General features: G+C 41.0%; 3 protein-coding genes across 7 annotated transcripts in view; 1 reads left to right on the top strand and 2 right to left on the bottom strand.

Moving 5' to 3' along the window:
* Positions 1 to 2115, bottom strand: part of LOC121315192 (mitogen-activated protein kinase 15-like) — a 32064-nt gene extending 29949 nt beyond the window's left edge. For 2 of the 3 annotated variants that reach the window (XM_041249248.1, XM_041249247.1), the window contains exon 1: positions 1643 to 2115. In XM_041249248.1, coding sequence (XP_041105182.1) covers positions 1643 to 1756 — 114 coding nt within the window. In that variant the 5' untranslated portion in view covers positions 1757 to 2115. The remainder of the gene's footprint in view (positions 1 to 1642) is intronic. The other variant, XM_041249246.1, reaches the window with a different exon arrangement.
* A 6659-nt stretch (positions 2116 to 8774) lies between these two features.
* LOC121315195 (vacuolar protein sorting-associated protein 28 homolog) lies at positions 8775 to 15437 on the bottom strand. 2 transcript variants are annotated; one of them, XM_041249253.1, is made up of 11 exons: positions 15354 to 15416; positions 14766 to 14803; positions 13955 to 14018; positions 13794 to 13822; positions 13460 to 13497; positions 13048 to 13137; positions 10744 to 10849; positions 10369 to 10470; positions 10002 to 10055; positions 9644 to 9735; positions 8775 to 9005 (listed from the first exon to the last, which is right to left on the bottom strand). In XM_041249253.1, exons 3-11 carry the CDS (start codon positions 13992 to 13994, stop codon positions 8885 to 8887), a joined length of 672 nt encoding a protein of 223 aa, XP_041105187.1. In that variant the 5' UTR covers positions 13995 to 14018; positions 14766 to 14803; positions 15354 to 15416; the 3' UTR covers positions 8775 to 8884. The 2 variants fall into 2 exon arrangements, with proteins under 2 accessions (XP_041105187.1, XP_041105186.1); XM_041249252.1 differs by lacking the exon at positions 14766 to 14803 and having other exon boundaries at positions 15354 to 15437.
* LOC121315194 lies at positions 15374 to 17772 on the top strand. 2 transcript variants are annotated; one of them, XM_041249249.1, is made up of 2 exons: positions 15374 to 15452; positions 16028 to 17772. In XM_041249249.1, the coding sequence occupies exons 1-2, from the start codon at positions 15431 to 15433 to the stop codon at positions 17200 to 17202; spliced, it is 1197 nt and encodes a 398-aa protein (XP_041105183.1). In that variant the 5' UTR covers positions 15374 to 15430; the 3' UTR covers positions 17203 to 17772. The 2 variants fall into 2 exon arrangements, with proteins under 2 accessions (XP_041105183.1, XP_041105184.1); XM_041249250.1 differs by having other exon boundaries at positions 15443 to 15535.
* The last annotated feature ends 242 nt before the right edge of the window (positions 17773 to 18014 follow it).

The following is an 18014-nucleotide window of genomic DNA, read 5'->3' on the forward strand; positions in this document are numbered from 1 at the left end:
GTTCTTAATGCCCCTTTGTCTAAACTCCATTTGTGACCCCTGGTCCTTGTTTCTTTTTTCAGGCTGAAAAAATCCCTTGGGTCGACACTGTCAATACCTTTTAGAATTTTGAATGCTTGAATTAGGTCGCCACGTAGTCTTCTTTGTTCAAGACTGAACAGATTCAATTCTTTTAGCCTGTCTGCATATGACATGCTTTTTAAACCCAGAATAATTCTGGTCGCTCTTCTTTGCACTCTTTCTAGAGCAGCAATATCCTTTTTGTAGCGAGGTGACCAGAACTGCACACAATATTCAAGATGAGGTCTTACTAATGCATTGTACAGTTTTAACATTACTTCCCTTGATTTAAATTCAACACTTTTCACAATGTATCCGAGCATCTTGTTAGCCTTTTTTATAGCTTCCCCACATTGTCTAGATGAAGACATTTCTGAGTCAACAACAACTTTTAGGTCTTTTTCATAGATTCCTTCTCCAATTTCAGTATCTCCCATATAATATTTATAATGTACATTTTTATTTCCTGCGTGCAGTACCTTACACTTTTCTCTATTAAATGTCATTTGCCATGTGTCTGCCCAGTTCTGAATCTTGTCTAGATCATTTTCAATGACCTTTGCTGCTGCAACAGTGTTTGCCACTCCTCCTACTTTTGTGTCGTCTGCAAATTTAACAAGTTTGCTTACTATACCAGAATCTAAATCATTAATGTAGATTAGGAATAGCAGAGGACCTAATACTGATCCCTGTGGTACACCGCTGGTTACCACACTCCATTCTGAGGTTTTTCCTCTAATCAGTACTTTCTGTTTTCTACATGTTAACCACTCCCTAATCCATGTACATGTGTTTCCTTGAATCCCAACTGCGTTCAGTTTGAGAATTAATCTTTTGTGCGGGACTTTGTCAAAAGCTTTCTGGAAATCTAAATAAACCATGTCATATGCTTTGCAATTATCCATTATCGATGTTGCATCCTCAATACATACATCGATGTCATTCCAAAACTGCCAATTTCACAACAGTCAATCGCCTTTGTGACAAACTAAATATTTACACAGTCTGCAAAACAATACGACACCTGTAACCATGTTTTAAATCAGCAATGCAGTGTGCGCCGACTCCAGACGACTGCGTTTGTAAATACTGTACAGTACAGGTTAATCCATACACCGGGAAGGAGATTTGTGTTGTAAGACTGGTATTGTTAAAATGTTGCGCTAAGAACACAAGAACATAAGAAAGTTTACGAATGAGAGAAGGTCATTCGGCCCATCTTGCTCGTTTGGTTGTTAGTAGCTTATTGATCCCAGAATCTCAACAAGCAGCTTCTTGAAGGATCCCAGGGTGTCAGCTTCAACAACATAACTGGGGAATTGGTTCCAGGCTCCCACAATTCTCTGTGCAAAAAGTGCCTCTTATTTTCTGTTCTGAATACCCCTTTATCTAAACTCCATTTGTGACCCTGATGATTCGAGTGGAGTCGAGTCATTTGACAAGGCAAGACTCACAAATACAATAATACAGCATGCGTATAGCTCAGTATGGATCAGCAGAAGCAGAACCAGCAACTCACACGTTCATGATGGCGTATTGCTATAGTGAAAAGTGCACAATATTTAATACACAAATTACTTACCCCTTTCCCCAGTCTTCTCTTTATTTCATACTTCTGAGAAATATGGTCCTCAACTTCCAACACACTCATCTTGCATTCAATAGTTATTTGTAGTACAATAATAACACCATGCATATACTGTTTATCCTCTAAACCGAGTGAAACTGTGCATTGCCTTACAGGGCGCTGCGCATTTGTTTATGTGCAACGTCGCTTAGTTTAAAACTAAGCAACACCTTTTTCTGGTCTTTTCCTTCTTCGGTTCAGTTGCTGATAGCAAGAGTTTATTGACCTTCCATTCTAGTTATTCATAAATGAATGTTGTCTTCATGTGTTTTTTTTTTCAAAGCCTTCTCCTCGGCGCTATTCTAGTGCTAGTTGCATTGTGATCGTTGTGTTTTATCACTCTTTCTTGTTTGCTGCCCCTGGTCTTCGCTGTCTACTGGGGTACAAACTGCAAGCTTTCGTTTCCTTGTTGTTTTTGTTGCCCTGGAGACGCGACTACAGAAACTGAGCGGACCTGCTCCCGAGGACTCTATTAAAGGGGCCGCACACTGCTTTCCCATCATCTTCACTGTTTGTCGTATTTAATGTCGTATTTAAAATGTAAGAATCAGTGCGACAAAAAAAAAAAGTCAAATTGAAGAGATAGAGTAAACAAAACAGCGTCAGTAACAATTTACTCTTAGAGAATAACTGTTTTAAAGGTTATGAAATGGGATACATCTATAAAAACAGATCGACTACATATCTGGGACCTGGGTTGTGTGCAAATATATCTGTGTATTAAAAATGGATCTGACATTTCCTTTAACCTGAAAAATACGTAATTTATAACCCTGAAGTTCATGCATATGTGAAATACACCCAGCACTGATCGGTTTTCTGATGCTTTATCCTGAAGTGTCATGTGAAATATAGAGCACTGAAAGGTTTTCCATTGCTTTACCCTGGTGTCATGTGAAATACACCCAGCACTGAAAGGTTTTCCATTGCTTTACCCTGGTGTCATGTGAAATACACCCAGCACTGAAAGGTTTTCCATTGCTTTACCCTGGTGTCATATGAAATACACCCAGCACTGAAAGGTTTTCTGATGCTTTATCCTGAAGTGTCATGTAAAATACACCCAGCACTGAACGGTTTTCCATTGCTTTACCCTGAAGTGTCATGTGAAATACATCCAGCACTGAAAGGTTTTCTGATGCTTTACCCTGAAGTGTCATGTGAAATACACCCAGCACTGAAAGGTTTTCCATTGCTTTACCCTGGTGTCATGTGAAATACATCCAGCACTGAAAGGTTTTCTGATGCTTTACCCTGAAGTGTCATGTGAAATACATCCAGCACTGAAAGGTTTTCTGGCCACAACTAACTGAACTTGACTGAAAGAAACAGAAAAGCATTGTGTACTGACTGTAAAGCAAACACTATCTCAGTGTGTGCACATACTGACTGTAAAGCAAACACTATCTCAGTGTGTGCACATACTGATTGTAAAGCACTATCTCAGTGTGTGCACATACTGATTGTAAAGCACTATCTCAGTGTGTGCACATACTGATTGTAAAGCACTATCTCAGTGTGTGCTCATACTGATTGTAAAGCACTATCTCAGTGTGTGCACATACTGATTGCAAAGCACTATCTCAGTGTGTGCTCATACTGATTGCAAAGCACTATCTCAGTGTGTGCTCATACTGATTGTAAAGCACTATCTCAGTGTGTGCACATACTGATTGTAAAACACTATCTCAGTGTGTGCACATACTGATTGTAAAGCACTATCTCAGTGTGTGCACATACTGATTGTAAAACACTATCTCAGTGTGTGCTCATACTGATTGTAAAGCACTATCTCAGTGTGTGCTCATACTGATTGTAAAGCACTATCTCAGTGTGTGCACATACTGATTGTAAAGCACTATCTCAGTGTGTGCTCATACTGATTGTAAAGCAGACACTATCTCAGTATGTGAGCATTGATATGGGCAGAGGTTAAAACAAAGGGGCAGCGAGCAGGGTAAGTTTTACTGGTAAGAGCTGTGTATAAATTGCAAAGGCAGTAGGGTAAACTAAAGCTGGCATGGGAAAGGAGACTGGTATGCTGAGATAGGATTAAATAACTGCACCCTATAATGAGTGTTATTTTTGAGTACTTTTAAAACAGGGGTGGGGAACATTGCTGGATAGCCGGTGTACCCCCTGGGTTTTGTTCCAACTGTGCCCTAAATTACATGATTAGACCAGTAATTGGTAATAATTGGTCAAATTAAAAAATTTAGGATACAGTTGGAACAAAAGCCAGGGAGGACACTGGCCCTCCAGGACCTGGATTCCTCACCTTTGGTTTAAAAGATAGCAGACATAACGAAATCTATTCCAGGGATTGACTGGAGCAGAATGTGGCTAAAATAACATTGAAAAGGGCTGGTATTCAGGAAGCAAAACAGAGCACAAAAGGAATAGTCATGACAGCTAAAATATTACTGAGCGATTCAATTGTCACATTTGTACTGTAAAGATGAAAATGTAGGGTTCACTTTAAAAAATAAAAAGATTTCTCCACAAAGGGAATAGTACTGAACGTTGAAGTTCTATGTTTCCTACATTATTATAGCAAGCAACCACAAAAAATAGCAAATGCATTTACTTCTTAAACACGGAAGACAGACAGGTTTTATTAACTTTATTTACAATTTCTTCAGCAAAAAGTAGCCTATAAATAGAGTACCTTCTAAAATCAATGAATTTATTGCAGAATATATTTGATTTTATACCAAGATCCCAGACAGACAACTGAAACTGATTGCTTGAAGACGCAATATAGAACACAAGGCTGTAGGGTTTGAAATATAGAAGACCTTGTGTGTACAGCTATCTTTCATACAACAACTTTATTCAAACCAATATCCATTTGTAAACTAACTGTCAGTGAGTTCAGACAGGTCCATTCCGTTTTGTCAGGTCCTCCTATTTATTCATTCATTCACAACACTACCCGTACCTTTTTAAGCATGGTTTTCAGAATAACCTGATTCAAAACCTAAACTGCAAATTGAAAAAATGAAACAAAGATATGGAAAAACATTTCAGTTTCAGTAAGCTGGACAGCTAAGTACTCCCAATAGTACTCAAAGAAATGAAAGAAGTTATTTACAGACCGCTAACCAGGGGGTCTCTTGACACAGGGGTTGTTCCGACAGACTGGAAAATTGCAAACCTAATACCGATCCACAAAAAGGGAAACAAAACTGAACCAGGTAACTAGAGACCAATAAGCCTGACTTCTATTTTATGCAAACTTATGGAAACTATAATAAGATCCAAAATGGAAAATTACCTATATGGTAAATGTAACCTGGGAGACAGTCAACATGGTTTTAGGAAAGGGAGATCATGTCTAACTAACCTGCTTATTTTTTCTGAGGATGCAACATCGATAATGGATAATTGCAAAGCATATGACAGGGTTTATTTAGATTTCCAGAAAGCTTTTGACAAAGTCCCGCATAAAAGATTAATTCTCAAACTGAACGCAGTTGGGATTCAAGGAAACACATGTACATGGATTAGGGAGTGGTTAACATGTAGAAAAAAGAAAGTACTGATTAGAGGAAAAACCTCAGAATGGAGTGTGGTAACCAGTGGTGCACCACAGGGATCAGTATTAGGCCCTCTGCTATTCCTAATCTACATTAATGATTTAGATTCTGGTATAGTAAGCAAACGTGTTAAATTCGCAGACGACACAAAAATAGGAGGAGTGGCAAACACTGTTTCAGCAGCAAAGGTCATTCAAAATGATCTAGACAAGATTCAGAACTGGGCAGATACATGGCAAATGACATTTAATAGAGAAAAGTGTAAGGTACTGCACGCAGGAAATAAAAATGTACATTATAAATATCATATGGGAGATACTGAATAAAGAAGGACTATAAAAAAGACCTAGGAGTTTTTGTTGACTCAGAAATGTCTTCATCTAGACAACGTGGGGAACCTATAAAAAAGGCCAACAAGATGCTCAGATACATTGTGAAAAGTGCTGAATTTAAATCAAGGGAAGTAATGTTAAAACTGTACAATGCATTAGTAAGACCTCATCTTGAATATTGTGTGCAGTTCTGGTCACCTCGCTACAAAAAGGATATTGCTGCTCTAGAAAGAGTGCAAAGAAGAGCGACCAGAATTATTCTGGGTTTAAAAAGCATGTCATATGCAGACAGGCTAAAAGAATTGAATCTATTCAGTCTTGAACAAAGAAGACTACGTGGTGACCTAATTCAAGCATTCAAAATTCTAAAAGGTAGTGTCGACCCAAGGGACTTTTTCAACCTGAAAAAAGAAACAAGGACCAGGGGTCACAAATGGAGATCAGACAAAGGGGCATTCAGAACAGAAAATAGGAGGCAATTTTTTACACAGAGAATCGTGAGGGTCTGGAATCAACTCCCCAGTAATGTTGTTGAAGCCGACACCCTAGGATCCTTCAAGAAGCTGCTTGATGAGATTCTGGGATCAATAAGCAACTAACAACCAAATGAGCAAGATGGGCCGAATGGCCTCCTCTCGTTTGTAAACTTTCTTATGTTCTTATGTTTGTTGGCTGCAAAACACAGTTTCACAAAACAAAAAGGTTTTATACTACCTTTCTACTTTAACTACGGCTGTACACACACCAGCTTAGTCTGGCTTCTACAAACACCAGAAGCAGCCCAGAACCGACTCGCTGCTTTCTTTAAATAACCTGCACCTGGCTATAACTCACAATAATAGCCAGGTACAAGTGATAATTAACTAATAAAAACAATTATGCTTTTGGCAGGGAGGACATTAACCCCCTCCTTGCTGTGTTACTATAATATATATTTATTTAGTAGTCGCCGTTGTTTTTTTACGTCGGCTTTCTCCCCAATTTGGAAAGCCCAATTGTTATTTGTATCCCGGTTCACCGTTGGAACATGCGTCCTCCGAAACGTGCTCCTGCCAATCCGTCACATAGTGCTGGAGGACAACAAAGATCTAATGACTCCACTGCAGAACCGCAGGCACCCTATTGGCCACAGGGGTCGCTGGTGCGCGGTGAACCGTGGATTGCCCAGCTGATCTAAGCCCTCCCTACCCGGGCGGCACTCGACCAATTGTGCGGCGCCCCCTAGGAACCCCCTGTCACGGTCGGCAGTGACATAGCCTGCGATTCGAACCTGCGATCTCCAGGCTATAGGGCTCATCCTGCACTCCATGCAGACTGCTTTTGTTTGTCTTTTTTTAACCATGCTTTAATTGCACTACTATTTTTTAAAACAAGCTTCAAGGTCGACTATACATTGTTTTGAACATCTCTGTTTAACACTTACAGTGCCCCAGTATTTAATGCTTCAGTCCTAAGGGTTGCAAAAACTTTATTTACATATAAAATCAACCCCAAAACAATTATGAAACTGCCAGAGGTGACAGTTCAGAGGAGTGCAGAGAGAACATCAGGGAATGCCGGTAGGAGGTGGCAGTTCAGAGGAGTGCACAGTGAACCTCAGTGGGAGCGTGAACCACAGGGAATGCTGGTGGGAGGTGACAGTTCAGAGGAGTGCACAGTGAACCTCAGGGAATGCTGGAGGGAGGTGACAGTTCAGAGGAGTGCACAGTGAACCTCAGGGAATGCAGGTGGGAGGTACAGTTCAGAGTGAAGCTCAGGGAATACCAGTGGAAGGTGACAGTTCAGAGTAAACCTCAGGGAATGCCGGTGGAAGGTGACAGTTCAGAGTGAACCTCCGGGAATGCCGGTGGAAGGTGACAGTTCAGAGTGAACCTCCGGGAATGCCGGTGGGAGGTGACAGTTCAGAGTGAACCTCAGGGAATGCCGGTGGAAGGTGACAGTTCAGAGTGAACCTCAGGGAATGCCGGTGGAAGGTGACAGTTCAGAGTGAACCTCAGGGAATGCCGGTGGGAGGTGACAGTTCAGAGTGAACCTCAGGGAATGCCGGTGGAAGGTGACAGTTCAGAGTGAACCTCAGGGAATGCCGGTGGAAGGTGACAGTTCAGAGTGAACCTCAGGGAATGCCGGTGGAAGGTGACAGTTCAGAGTGAACCTCAGGGAATGCCGGTGGAAGGTGACAGTTCAGAGTGAACCTCAGGGAATGCCGGTGGAAGGTGACAGTTCAGAGTGAACCTCAGGGAATGCCGGTGGAAGGTGACAGTTCAGAGTGAACCTCAGGGAATGCCGGTGGAAGGTGACAGTTCAGAGTGAACCTCAGGGAATGCCGGTGGAAGGTGACAGTTCAGAGTGAACCTCAGGGAATGCCGGTGGAAGGTGACAGTTCAGAGTGAACCTCAGGGAATGCCGGTGGAAGGTGACAGTTCAGAGTGAACCTCAGGGAATGCCGGTGGAAGGTGACAGTTCAGAGTGAACCTCAGGGAATGCCGGTGGAAGGTGACAGTTCAGAGTGAACCTCAGGGAATGCCGGTGGAAGGTGACAGTTCAGAGTGAACCTCAGGGAATGCCGGTGGAAGGTGACAGTTCAGAGTGAAGCTCAGGGAATGCCGGTGGAAGGTGACAGTTCAGAGTGAACCTCCGGGAATGCCGGTGGAAGGTGACAGTTCAGAGTGAAGCTCAGGGAATGCCGGTGGGAGGTGACAGTTCAGAGTGAACCTCCGGGAATGCCGGTGGGAGGTGACAGTTCAGAGTGAACCTCAGGGAATGCCGGTGGACGGTGACAGTTCAGAGTGAACCTCCGGGAATGCCGGTGGGAGGTGACAGTTCAGAGTGAACCTCAGGGAATGCCGGTGGAAGGTGACAGTTCAGACTGAACCTCAGGGAATGCCAGTGGAAGGTGACAGTTCAGAGGATTAAGAACATAAGAACATAAGAAAGTTTACAAACGAGAGGAGGCCATTCGGCCCATCTTGCTCGTTTGGTTGTTAGTAGCTTATTGATCCCAAAATCTCATCAAGCAGCTTCTTGAAGGATCCTAGGGTGTCAGCTTCAACAACATTACTGGGGAGTTGATTCCAGACCCTCACAATTCTCTGTGTAAAAAAGTGTCTCCTATTTTCTGTTCTGAATGCCCCTTTTTCTAAACTCCATTTGTGACCCCTGGTCCTTGTTTCTTTTTTCAGGCTGAAAAAGTCCCTTGGGTCGACACTGTCAATACCTTTTAGAATTTTGAATGCTTGAATTAGGTCGCCACGTAGTCTTCTTTGTTCAAGACTGAACAGATTCAATTCAGAGTCAACCTCAGGGAATTCCGGGGGGGAGGTGAAAATTTAGGAATGATGCAGGAAACGACTGAAGGCATTGTACGCAGACTCCAAGTCAAACAGCATCTGACGGACCTGGGAGTCATCCAGTTCATCGGAGGCCGACATCCCGCTGAGAGTCATCAGCCTGCAATTGCATCAAAGGGGTCTGTCAATTATGTAAGCCAGAGATGGTGCTGTAAGTATACATTATTTAATCACCTGTTTCATAAAACATTCCCCAGACAAAGTCCAGAGGGCTGGGTAGTGACAGTGGAGTTGCTTCTGGGGATTAATGTTCAGTCTGCCACACACCAGACATGATGAGATTTTAACTGAGGCATTTATCAAATGTAAAATGTAAAACAGGCTATTTTTGATAGACTGTATTTTATGTATTGCCATTGTCATATCTCCTTTGTATAAACTCGCTGTATAAAACTTGACTTTTATATTCATGCAAGACTATCAAAAGCATAGGTTTTAGTAGGCTTGTTGCATCGCATCAGGAGTGGTATGGCATTTACTGTAAAACACAAACACTCTTTCAAAATGTCAGTTTCCATGACAATAGATTCTACTTCTCGATTCGGGAAACCTTGCTGGAAAAAAACTTTACAGCATGTTTTGCAAAAATAGAAAACGTCATGCTGTAAAGGGTTAATACTGCTGTGTTTTGGGACCCAGAATGCATGTTAATGGAGGCCTAATGCATTCTAGATTCTAGATTCTAATACAAAAATGAGTTTGGAATGTGATTAACAGATCAGATCACACGTTACATACCAGAGACTGACTTTATTTTTCGCCTCAGAATCAGGGGGCATGCTACTCATTCTGTTCATGGTCTCCATCAGTTCCCTCAGGTCTGGCTGGATCTAGAAATGTACACCCAGACATATTACTTGAACAAGCCTAACTCAGTGTTCTTATTAGCACAGCTATGGCGTCACCATATAGAAATAAATTCATTTTGCTTCATATAGTCAAATGAAACCTACTGAATAATGTCACACTGTTAAATAAAATAGCTAAATCATGTTCTTTAAAGTTTATTTATTTATTTTTTTAAATGGTCTCAATCCTAAAATTCTCTATGAATCAAACTGTTTGGCCACAGCCGTATATATTTAGTGTAAATTACCTCGTCCATGGCTCGGATCTCCAGCCGCAGCTTATCCATCACTGTGATAAAAAGCTACAACGGAGAGATAAACAGACAACATCACGGAAGCTGAAAAAGCATTTTAAACTTAAAGCCTAACACAGAATGCAGTGTAGCCTAGATATTAAAGCAGAGAAGTTTGGAACCAATTTTGTGAGCTGGATACAGTCGGCGGCTGGGAGACACATGGTCTGCTGTTGTTTCCAGAGGGGGACAGGACAACCTGACATGTGACTCCACTCTGTGTGTATGAGGGGCACCAGGACAACACTTTATATAAGATATTGATATCACAACTGCTATCAAAACTAAAATGAACAGAAGTATAGATTAGTATTTGACTTACTGAAACGATATCTGCAATGCAGCGGTTCAGGTTGCCCTTGTCATCTTTAATGGTGATTGGCCTGTCCTCTTTAATCCTCTCCATAGCTAGTGGACAGTCCAGCTAGGAAAGACAATAGCTAGTAAAGAAACAGATCACACATATATGGCATGAGCACCCTTTTTTCTGAACAGTATTACTGGTTTACTCCTCACATCTCCCTGAAAGCAGAGAGGGAGTTGGCTTTGTCATTCAACTCTGTGACAAAGACTTTGAAAAACATGATAAATCCTGCCTGGCTTTTCACAGAACGTAACTTAATAACTACACAGACTGAAACAATGGATATGTATTATCATTACGGTATGCCTTGTATGTCTGCTTTTCTCTACGTACCCTGTACTTCCTGCAGAAATCATCAATGGAGCCCACATCGGACCCCTGCACCTGCTTGAATGCAGCCTTGTACTGAACCAGCAGTCTGCAGCAGGCAGCCGTGTACCTGGGAAGCACATTCAGCAGCTTAGTCATCTCTATCATCAACATCAACAGTGCAGACCAGGCTGGCATGACTTCACTTAGCTTAGGGTATATCCACATATGCTGAGACTTACCTAACTGACCTAGGGTGCTGAACATTGGTACTGGCACAGAATTAGCCATGGAGAACTCAATGATGCAATGCAGATTTGCCATAGGGGTGGCGTTGAATACAATATGCAAATATAAGTGTGCAGCTATAAAGATGTGTATAATCATTCTGTTGTTTATCACTGTTATGGCTCCTTGTACCCACAGATGCACCTCCGTTGAGAAGAAAGCTCTATTTTGGTCCACAATTCTTTAAGAAGACATATTTAATAGCCAGTCATGTCTAAAGGAGGTGTGGCTGTGATTATTTGAATATACTTATAGTAGACAGACTCACTCATCTAGAGAAACACAGTTCTTGATGTAAGCTTTCTCTAGCACTCACTCATTCAGAGTCACACAGTCCTTGATGTAAGCTTTCTCTAACACTCACTCATTCAGAGTCACACAGTCCTTGATGTAAGCTGTCTCTAACACTCACTCATCTAGAGACACACAGTCCTTGATGTAAGCTTTATCTAGCACTCACTCATTCACAGTCCTTGATGTAAGCTTTATCTAGCACTCACTCATTCAGAGTCACACAGTCCTTGATGTATGCTTTCTATAACACTCACTCATTCAGTCACAGTCCTTGATGTAAGCTTTATCTAACACTCACTCATTCAGAGACACACAGTCCTTGATGTAAGCTTTCTCTAACACTCACTCATCTAAAGACACACAGTCCTTGATGTAAGCTTTCTCTAACATTCACTCATCTAGAGACACACAGTCCTTGACGTAAGCTTTCCCTAACACTCACTCATTCAGTCAGTCACCGTTCTTGATGTAAGCTTTCTCTAGCACTCACTCATTCAGTCACAGTCCTTGATGTAAGCTTTATCTAACACTCACTCATTCAGAGTCACACAGTCCTTGATGTATGCTTTCTCTAACACTCACTCATTCAGTCACAGTCCTTGATGTAAGCTTTATCTAACACTCACTCATTCAGAGACACACAGTCCTTGATGTAAGCTTTCTCTAACACTCACTCATTCAAAGTCACACAGTCCTTGATGTAAGCTTTATCTAACACTCACTCATTCAGAGTCACACAGTCCTTGATGTAAGCTTTCTCTAACACTCACTCATTCACAGTCACACAGTCCTTGATGTAAGCTTTTCTAGCACTCACTCATTCACAGTCCTTGATGTAAGCTTTATCTCACTCACTCATTCAGAGTCACACAGTCCTTGATGTAAGCTTTATCTAACACTCACTCATTCACAGTCACACAGTCCTTGATGTAAGCTTTATCTAACACTCACTCATTCACAGTCACACAGTCCTTGATGTAAGCTTTCTCTAACACTCACTCATCTAAAGACACACAGTCCTTGATGTAAGCTTTCTCTCATTCATCTAGAGTCACACAGTCCTTGATGTAAGCTTTCTCTAACACTCACTCATTCAGTTCACCGTCCTTGATGTAAGCTTTCTCTAGCACTCACTCATTCAGTCACAGTCCTTGATGTAAGCTTTATCTAACACTCACTCATTCAGAGTCACACAGTCCTTGATGTATGCTTTCTCTAACACTCACTCATTCAGTCACAGTCCTTGATGTAAGCTTTATCTAACACTCACTCATTCAGAGACACACAGTCCTTGATGTAAGCTTTCTCTAACACTCACTCATCTAAAGACACACAGTCCTTGATGTAAGCTTTCTCTAACATTCACTCATCTAGAGACACACAGTCCTTAATGTAAGCTTTATCTAACATGCACTCATTCAGTCACAGTCCTTGATGTAAGCTTTATCTAACACTCACTCATTCACAGTCACACAGTCCTTGATGTAAGCTTTATCTAACACTCACTCATTCAGAGTCACACCGTCCTTGATGTAAGCTTTCTCTAGCACTCACTCATTCAGAGTCACACAGTCCTTGATGTAAGCTTTCGCTAACACTCACTCATTCGGGGTCACACAGTCCTTGATGTAAGCTTTATCTAGCACTCACTCATTCGGGGTCACACAGTCCTTGATGTATGCTTTCGCTAACACTCACTCATTCAGAGTCACACAGTCCTTGATGTAAGCTTTCGCTAACACTCACTCATTCGGGGTCACACAGTCCTTGATGTAAGCTTTCTCTAAGGCCTGAAGAGTCTTTACTACAGCAAACAGCTCCGCCATGTTGTCATACCTAGAAACAGAGAAAAGCACATTCATTTACACAAGTATTTCTGCACTGAACTAGAACTAATTCTTGTTTCCAAAGATGCCCTGGTGTCCTTACTACACACAGCAAGCAAGGTAATTAACTGGGGCAGAATTACTCAGGAATAAGCCTGGAGAGTAAATACACTGTTCTGTAGGATTCTCGCTCATTATTATCTGATAGGAGTTTTAAGTTATCAAGGAACATGTGTGGTCAATTTAACCACGGCACTGGAGAATACCACCTCTCATCTTCCATAGCTACTTTTATTATACACATGCAATGTTTCACCTGACTGAACACTTACTTTTCACGCTCCCTGGCATTTTTATATAATTTGACCTCCTGAAAGTCAAGAAGAAAAATGTTTGTCATCTTTTTTTGTGTCAATTAAAAACAGATAAAACAGCAAAGTTTTACATTGAGGATACTGTCACAGATGGTTTTCAATGTTGTAAACATGAAGAGTGTGACTATTAACCTTCCAGCTATGGCACTTGTTTTACTTGCTTCTTTGAACAATACAAAAGAGTTTACCATCTAATTAGCTTAGAATATACAGCACGCCAAGGTTTCAAATGTAGCTGATAGTCTTGTTTAGCGCAGTCAGGTATTCATTGGATGTTAAAGTACAAGCTTACCTCATACAGTTCTGGTTTATTAACTGGGGCTGAAAAAAAAAATCAGAAGTTCGATTTGAATGTATAATATTTCAGCCTATTTATTTAGGGTGCCTCTGCCTCTGATTAGTGAGCACTGTTCCAATGAAATAAACTTGTAAAGCAGTTGATTGAACTCTCACCTCCCCCCATGCCTGCAGTCGCTGGGATCCCATGAAACATGGTAACAGGCCAGGCTCTGGAGCTCTGCAACAGACAGGGGGAAGCATTCCTCACACTGGGACTTTTGGGCTTAAAGCAAATGGCTTACCGACAATGATTAAACAGTGAAACAATTAAAGCAGACAAAATCTTCAGCTTCATGAGTGTTGTGAGGAAACAAAAAAACTAAAATCTAAGTAATTTACCTATTGTTCTATAGTAGTGACACACTATATTCTGTGTACTGCACTGTTTAACACACTTTTTTTCCAAACATTTAATTCAGCGGTTATAACTAAATCTTCAAGCTCTGTTACAGACTAGTATGCAAAACTGACAAAGGAAGAACTCTTCAAAATGGGGCTTTCTTACAGTATTCTTTAAAACTGATATTCAGCACTCACAGAGTTACTGTAACAACTAAATACTTGGAGCACTGCACTAGTTTAACACTTACTCAATCAGATATGCTATTAAATGTAAAAGGTGGGTTAAGAGTGGAAGACAGCTATATTGGCTTTTATTTAGTTCAGATATTGAAGAATAATATTATAAATAATATTTGGGACATGCTACTTGTACTTTAATTGTGTTATTTAGCTCCAAAATGTAACTGTATACTTCCAACCCGTCATTTTGTTCGTTTTCAGGGGGTTATGATAACATTAGCGGTGAGTAACAGAATAAATAATCCCTGTCTATAAATCTTACTCTCTTAATCTCGCTTTCATCTGAATTCATTGTCTTTGTTTTCCTCATTACAAATAGTGACGTGACAAAATGATCTTTCACCTCAGATAGCGACTGGCAATTAAGAGTTCCCTCGCAGCCTGTGGATTGAACACAGAGAAATGTCCAAAATATTAGAATCCTCACAGTTATTACAACTATCGAGGAAAATAGAAAGCATACAAAATGAAAATACCATTTCAAAATATTTACTCTTTCAAGCGAAATAAAGACGAATCTCAATTGCCTTTTGTTTTTTATGTAACCAAAATACATCGATAACAAGATAATACAATTTTTATCACAAGAGAAAAGTGTACAGTAAAGAGACACAGCAGATTCGTGCGTTATGTAATATTCCGTTCCTCACTTCGACAAAAGGTTAAAGAAAAACGTGACAATTACATCAATTACTTCAACGTCTTTTTCAGCGTTTATATTCATAAAATAAAAACGTTTTGGCCACTATCTTTACTGTAAACAAAGAACAGTGAGACCTTGTATCTCAACAGTTCCGCGCTTAGATGACAATACGGGCTTCCATTTAACCGTATCATATTGTGATTACAGCACTTCTTAATCGGATTCAACGCAATTAAAAGTTGTTTTGTGTATAAAATAGAAATAATAGCAACATCACTTCCTACTCACCTTCTTCTCCAGTGATGTCACTTGAACAACAAAGTTACGCTCGACGCGCTGATCGACGTCACCATCAACAAACGTAGATGTCTGAAACATCTCTGCAATGTAAGCAAAATCTATTTGAAGCTTACTGTGGAATTCGGTTTTATGATACAACAATAAATATACATCTTTTACAGAAGAAAATCGTAAGTTAATAATATTTACGTGCTGCAGGCATTTGATCTGAACAACAGCATTCAGTTTTTTGGGAAAGGCGAAGGACTTGTTTAAACCTCCGGCGGGACTAAGAAACAATAGGAGTCAGAGGGACTGAAAATATTTTAAAACCAGCGTGTTATTCCTTTAAGTGCGTGCGGGAGTGATAGTTTTCTTTATTAAACTTTTTAAAGTTTTTTTTTTTTTTTTTTTTTTAGCTGTGAATAGCCTGTAGCACGGTATGTTTCTTTTGGTAAATAATAGTTTAACAACTAATAAGAAAATGAATCTCTCTCTCTCTCTCTCCAAATCTAGTTGCAGATTTTTTTTTTTTAAAATGGCGTTAAATGGCTAGTGTTCTAGGTTGTTGCTTTTTGTTGACATCGATTTATTATTAAAATGAAGAAAAAAGCACAGAGTAAGTGCCACCATCAGTATGGCTTTTGTACTGTTCTGTATTAACCAGTGTTTTAACCCAACAGGTAATAAAAGTAGAAGTCCAAGCAAAGGTTCAGATTCTAACTTCACAACAACTGCATCTGGCAAACCTGGAAGAAAACGGAACTCCAGCCCAAATTTAACAGAGGAGCAGCACAGCTGCAGTGCGTCTGAGGACCTCCTGGGAATCGAATTGGAGGCTGACAGCGCTGGTCATCTGGAGGATGAGCACTGCAACAGCATGAGTCAGGAGGACACTGAACAAGGGATGAGTACATTCAGTTCAGAAGTGCATCATATTTATGAAGCCAGTGATAAAGGAAATCAGAAATGCAAGGAGCAGAGCCAATCCTACAACCTTAAAGAACTCTCTGGCAAAATGTATTTGGTTACTACAGAAACAGAGAGACACACTGCAGCTGATGTATTCACTGCAGAAACAGCAGATACCTGCTGGGAAAACGAACCCAAACCCATAGATTGTGAAACCCCCCATGGAAGGTATGTTTCAGATTGTTGCACAGCAGATACACAGGGGGCTGGTTTGACTCGGTGTGATTTTACTCAGGATTTCCAGGGGAGCCAAGTCACAGCACACCGAGCGATGCACATGCTGCCTGATAGGAAGAGCTCTCGTGGGAGAGAAGAAAGCAGCTGTTTGAGTGAACGGCTGAACCCAGAGACTTTCGGGAAAAGGTTACTGAACCTTGATAAGAGCACCTTGACCCAAACGGTGAGCAATTGCTCTCAGACTCTGAGAAAATACAAGCTTTCTGACAGCCAACAAATGCAATCTCCCAGGAGCTTGGAGGGCAGTGTGGGAGTGGACAAGGAGAATAAGTGCATGGCCACATTAACACGGGCCATGTCTCCTTCAGATAGCTCCCCATTAACCCCTATCCAAATGAACTGGGAAATGGACCAGAGTCCAACTAAAAGAGCAAAAACTGAGGAGAACACGTGCAGCACCCTGGCAATGGGTCAGGATTCCCAGGGAAACAAGGTCATTTCCCACCGCAACATGATGGGGAGAGCTGGGAATAGCCCTTTGAAAGGCAAAACAAACCAGACCCAGAGCAGGAGGACTAGCATGAATAGATATTCCAACACAGCACTATCAGGCAGAGATACAATCCAGGATGACAAGGACTGTGACTCTCGGCCATATCCACTGTTTACACAGGACTTTGAGGGAAACATGGTGATGAAACATTTCTAACATTTCTGCTGTTTACACAAAGACAGGAAAGTGGATGCTGCTAATTTCTTGAACTGAAGCTGACCTGTTTTTGGTTGCCCAGTCTCTTGTTTTTCTTCTTCTGGCAATATATCCCTATATTACATTTTTAAGTGAGTAGGTGATGATGTGTGTTCTCATCCTTCAGTGTTTATGGAGTCATTTTCTTTTTTTGGAATAGTGATTTAAATGGTTAATGCCGAGCTGTAATCTATACTGCATCACAAGAATGTATCGTGTTGTTTTCATACATTTAAAATGTTCTCTTTCTTGTCGCAGTTGTATTGTGCTGAATTCATCGTACTGTGTTTTGTTTGATGTATCTTTGTACTTGAGCTGTACTGGGTTTGTTATGATTTTAAACAAATCCTCGCAAAAGCAGCAGTAACTAAGTCTTTCCACTTGAATGTCCTTTTAGCACTGGTCATTCCAGCTGGGGTTTAGCTTTTGAACACTATCCTCTCCACCCTGCAGGGCTAACAGGGATCTGTGAAGCTTTCTGTATAAATGAACACTATTCTCTCCACCCTGCAGTGCTAACAGGGATCTGTGACGCTTTCTGTATAAATGAACACTATTCTCTCCACCCTGCAGTGCTAACAGGGATCTGTGACGCTTTCTGTATAAATGAACACTATTCTCTCCACCCTGCAGTGCTAACAGGGATCTGTGAAGCTTGCTGTATAAATGAACACTATCCTCTCCACCCTGCAGTGCTAACAGGGATCTGTGACGCTTTCTGTATAAATGAACACTATCCTCTCCACCCTGCAGTGCTAACAGGGATCTGTGAA

The sequence above is a fragment of the Polyodon spathula genome, chromosome 4 (assembly GCF_017654505.1).
Source record: "Polyodon spathula isolate WHYD16114869_AA chromosome 4, ASM1765450v1, whole genome shotgun sequence".
In the NCBI taxonomy this organism is placed as follows: Eukaryota; Metazoa; Chordata; class Actinopteri; order Acipenseriformes; family Polyodontidae; genus Polyodon; species Polyodon spathula.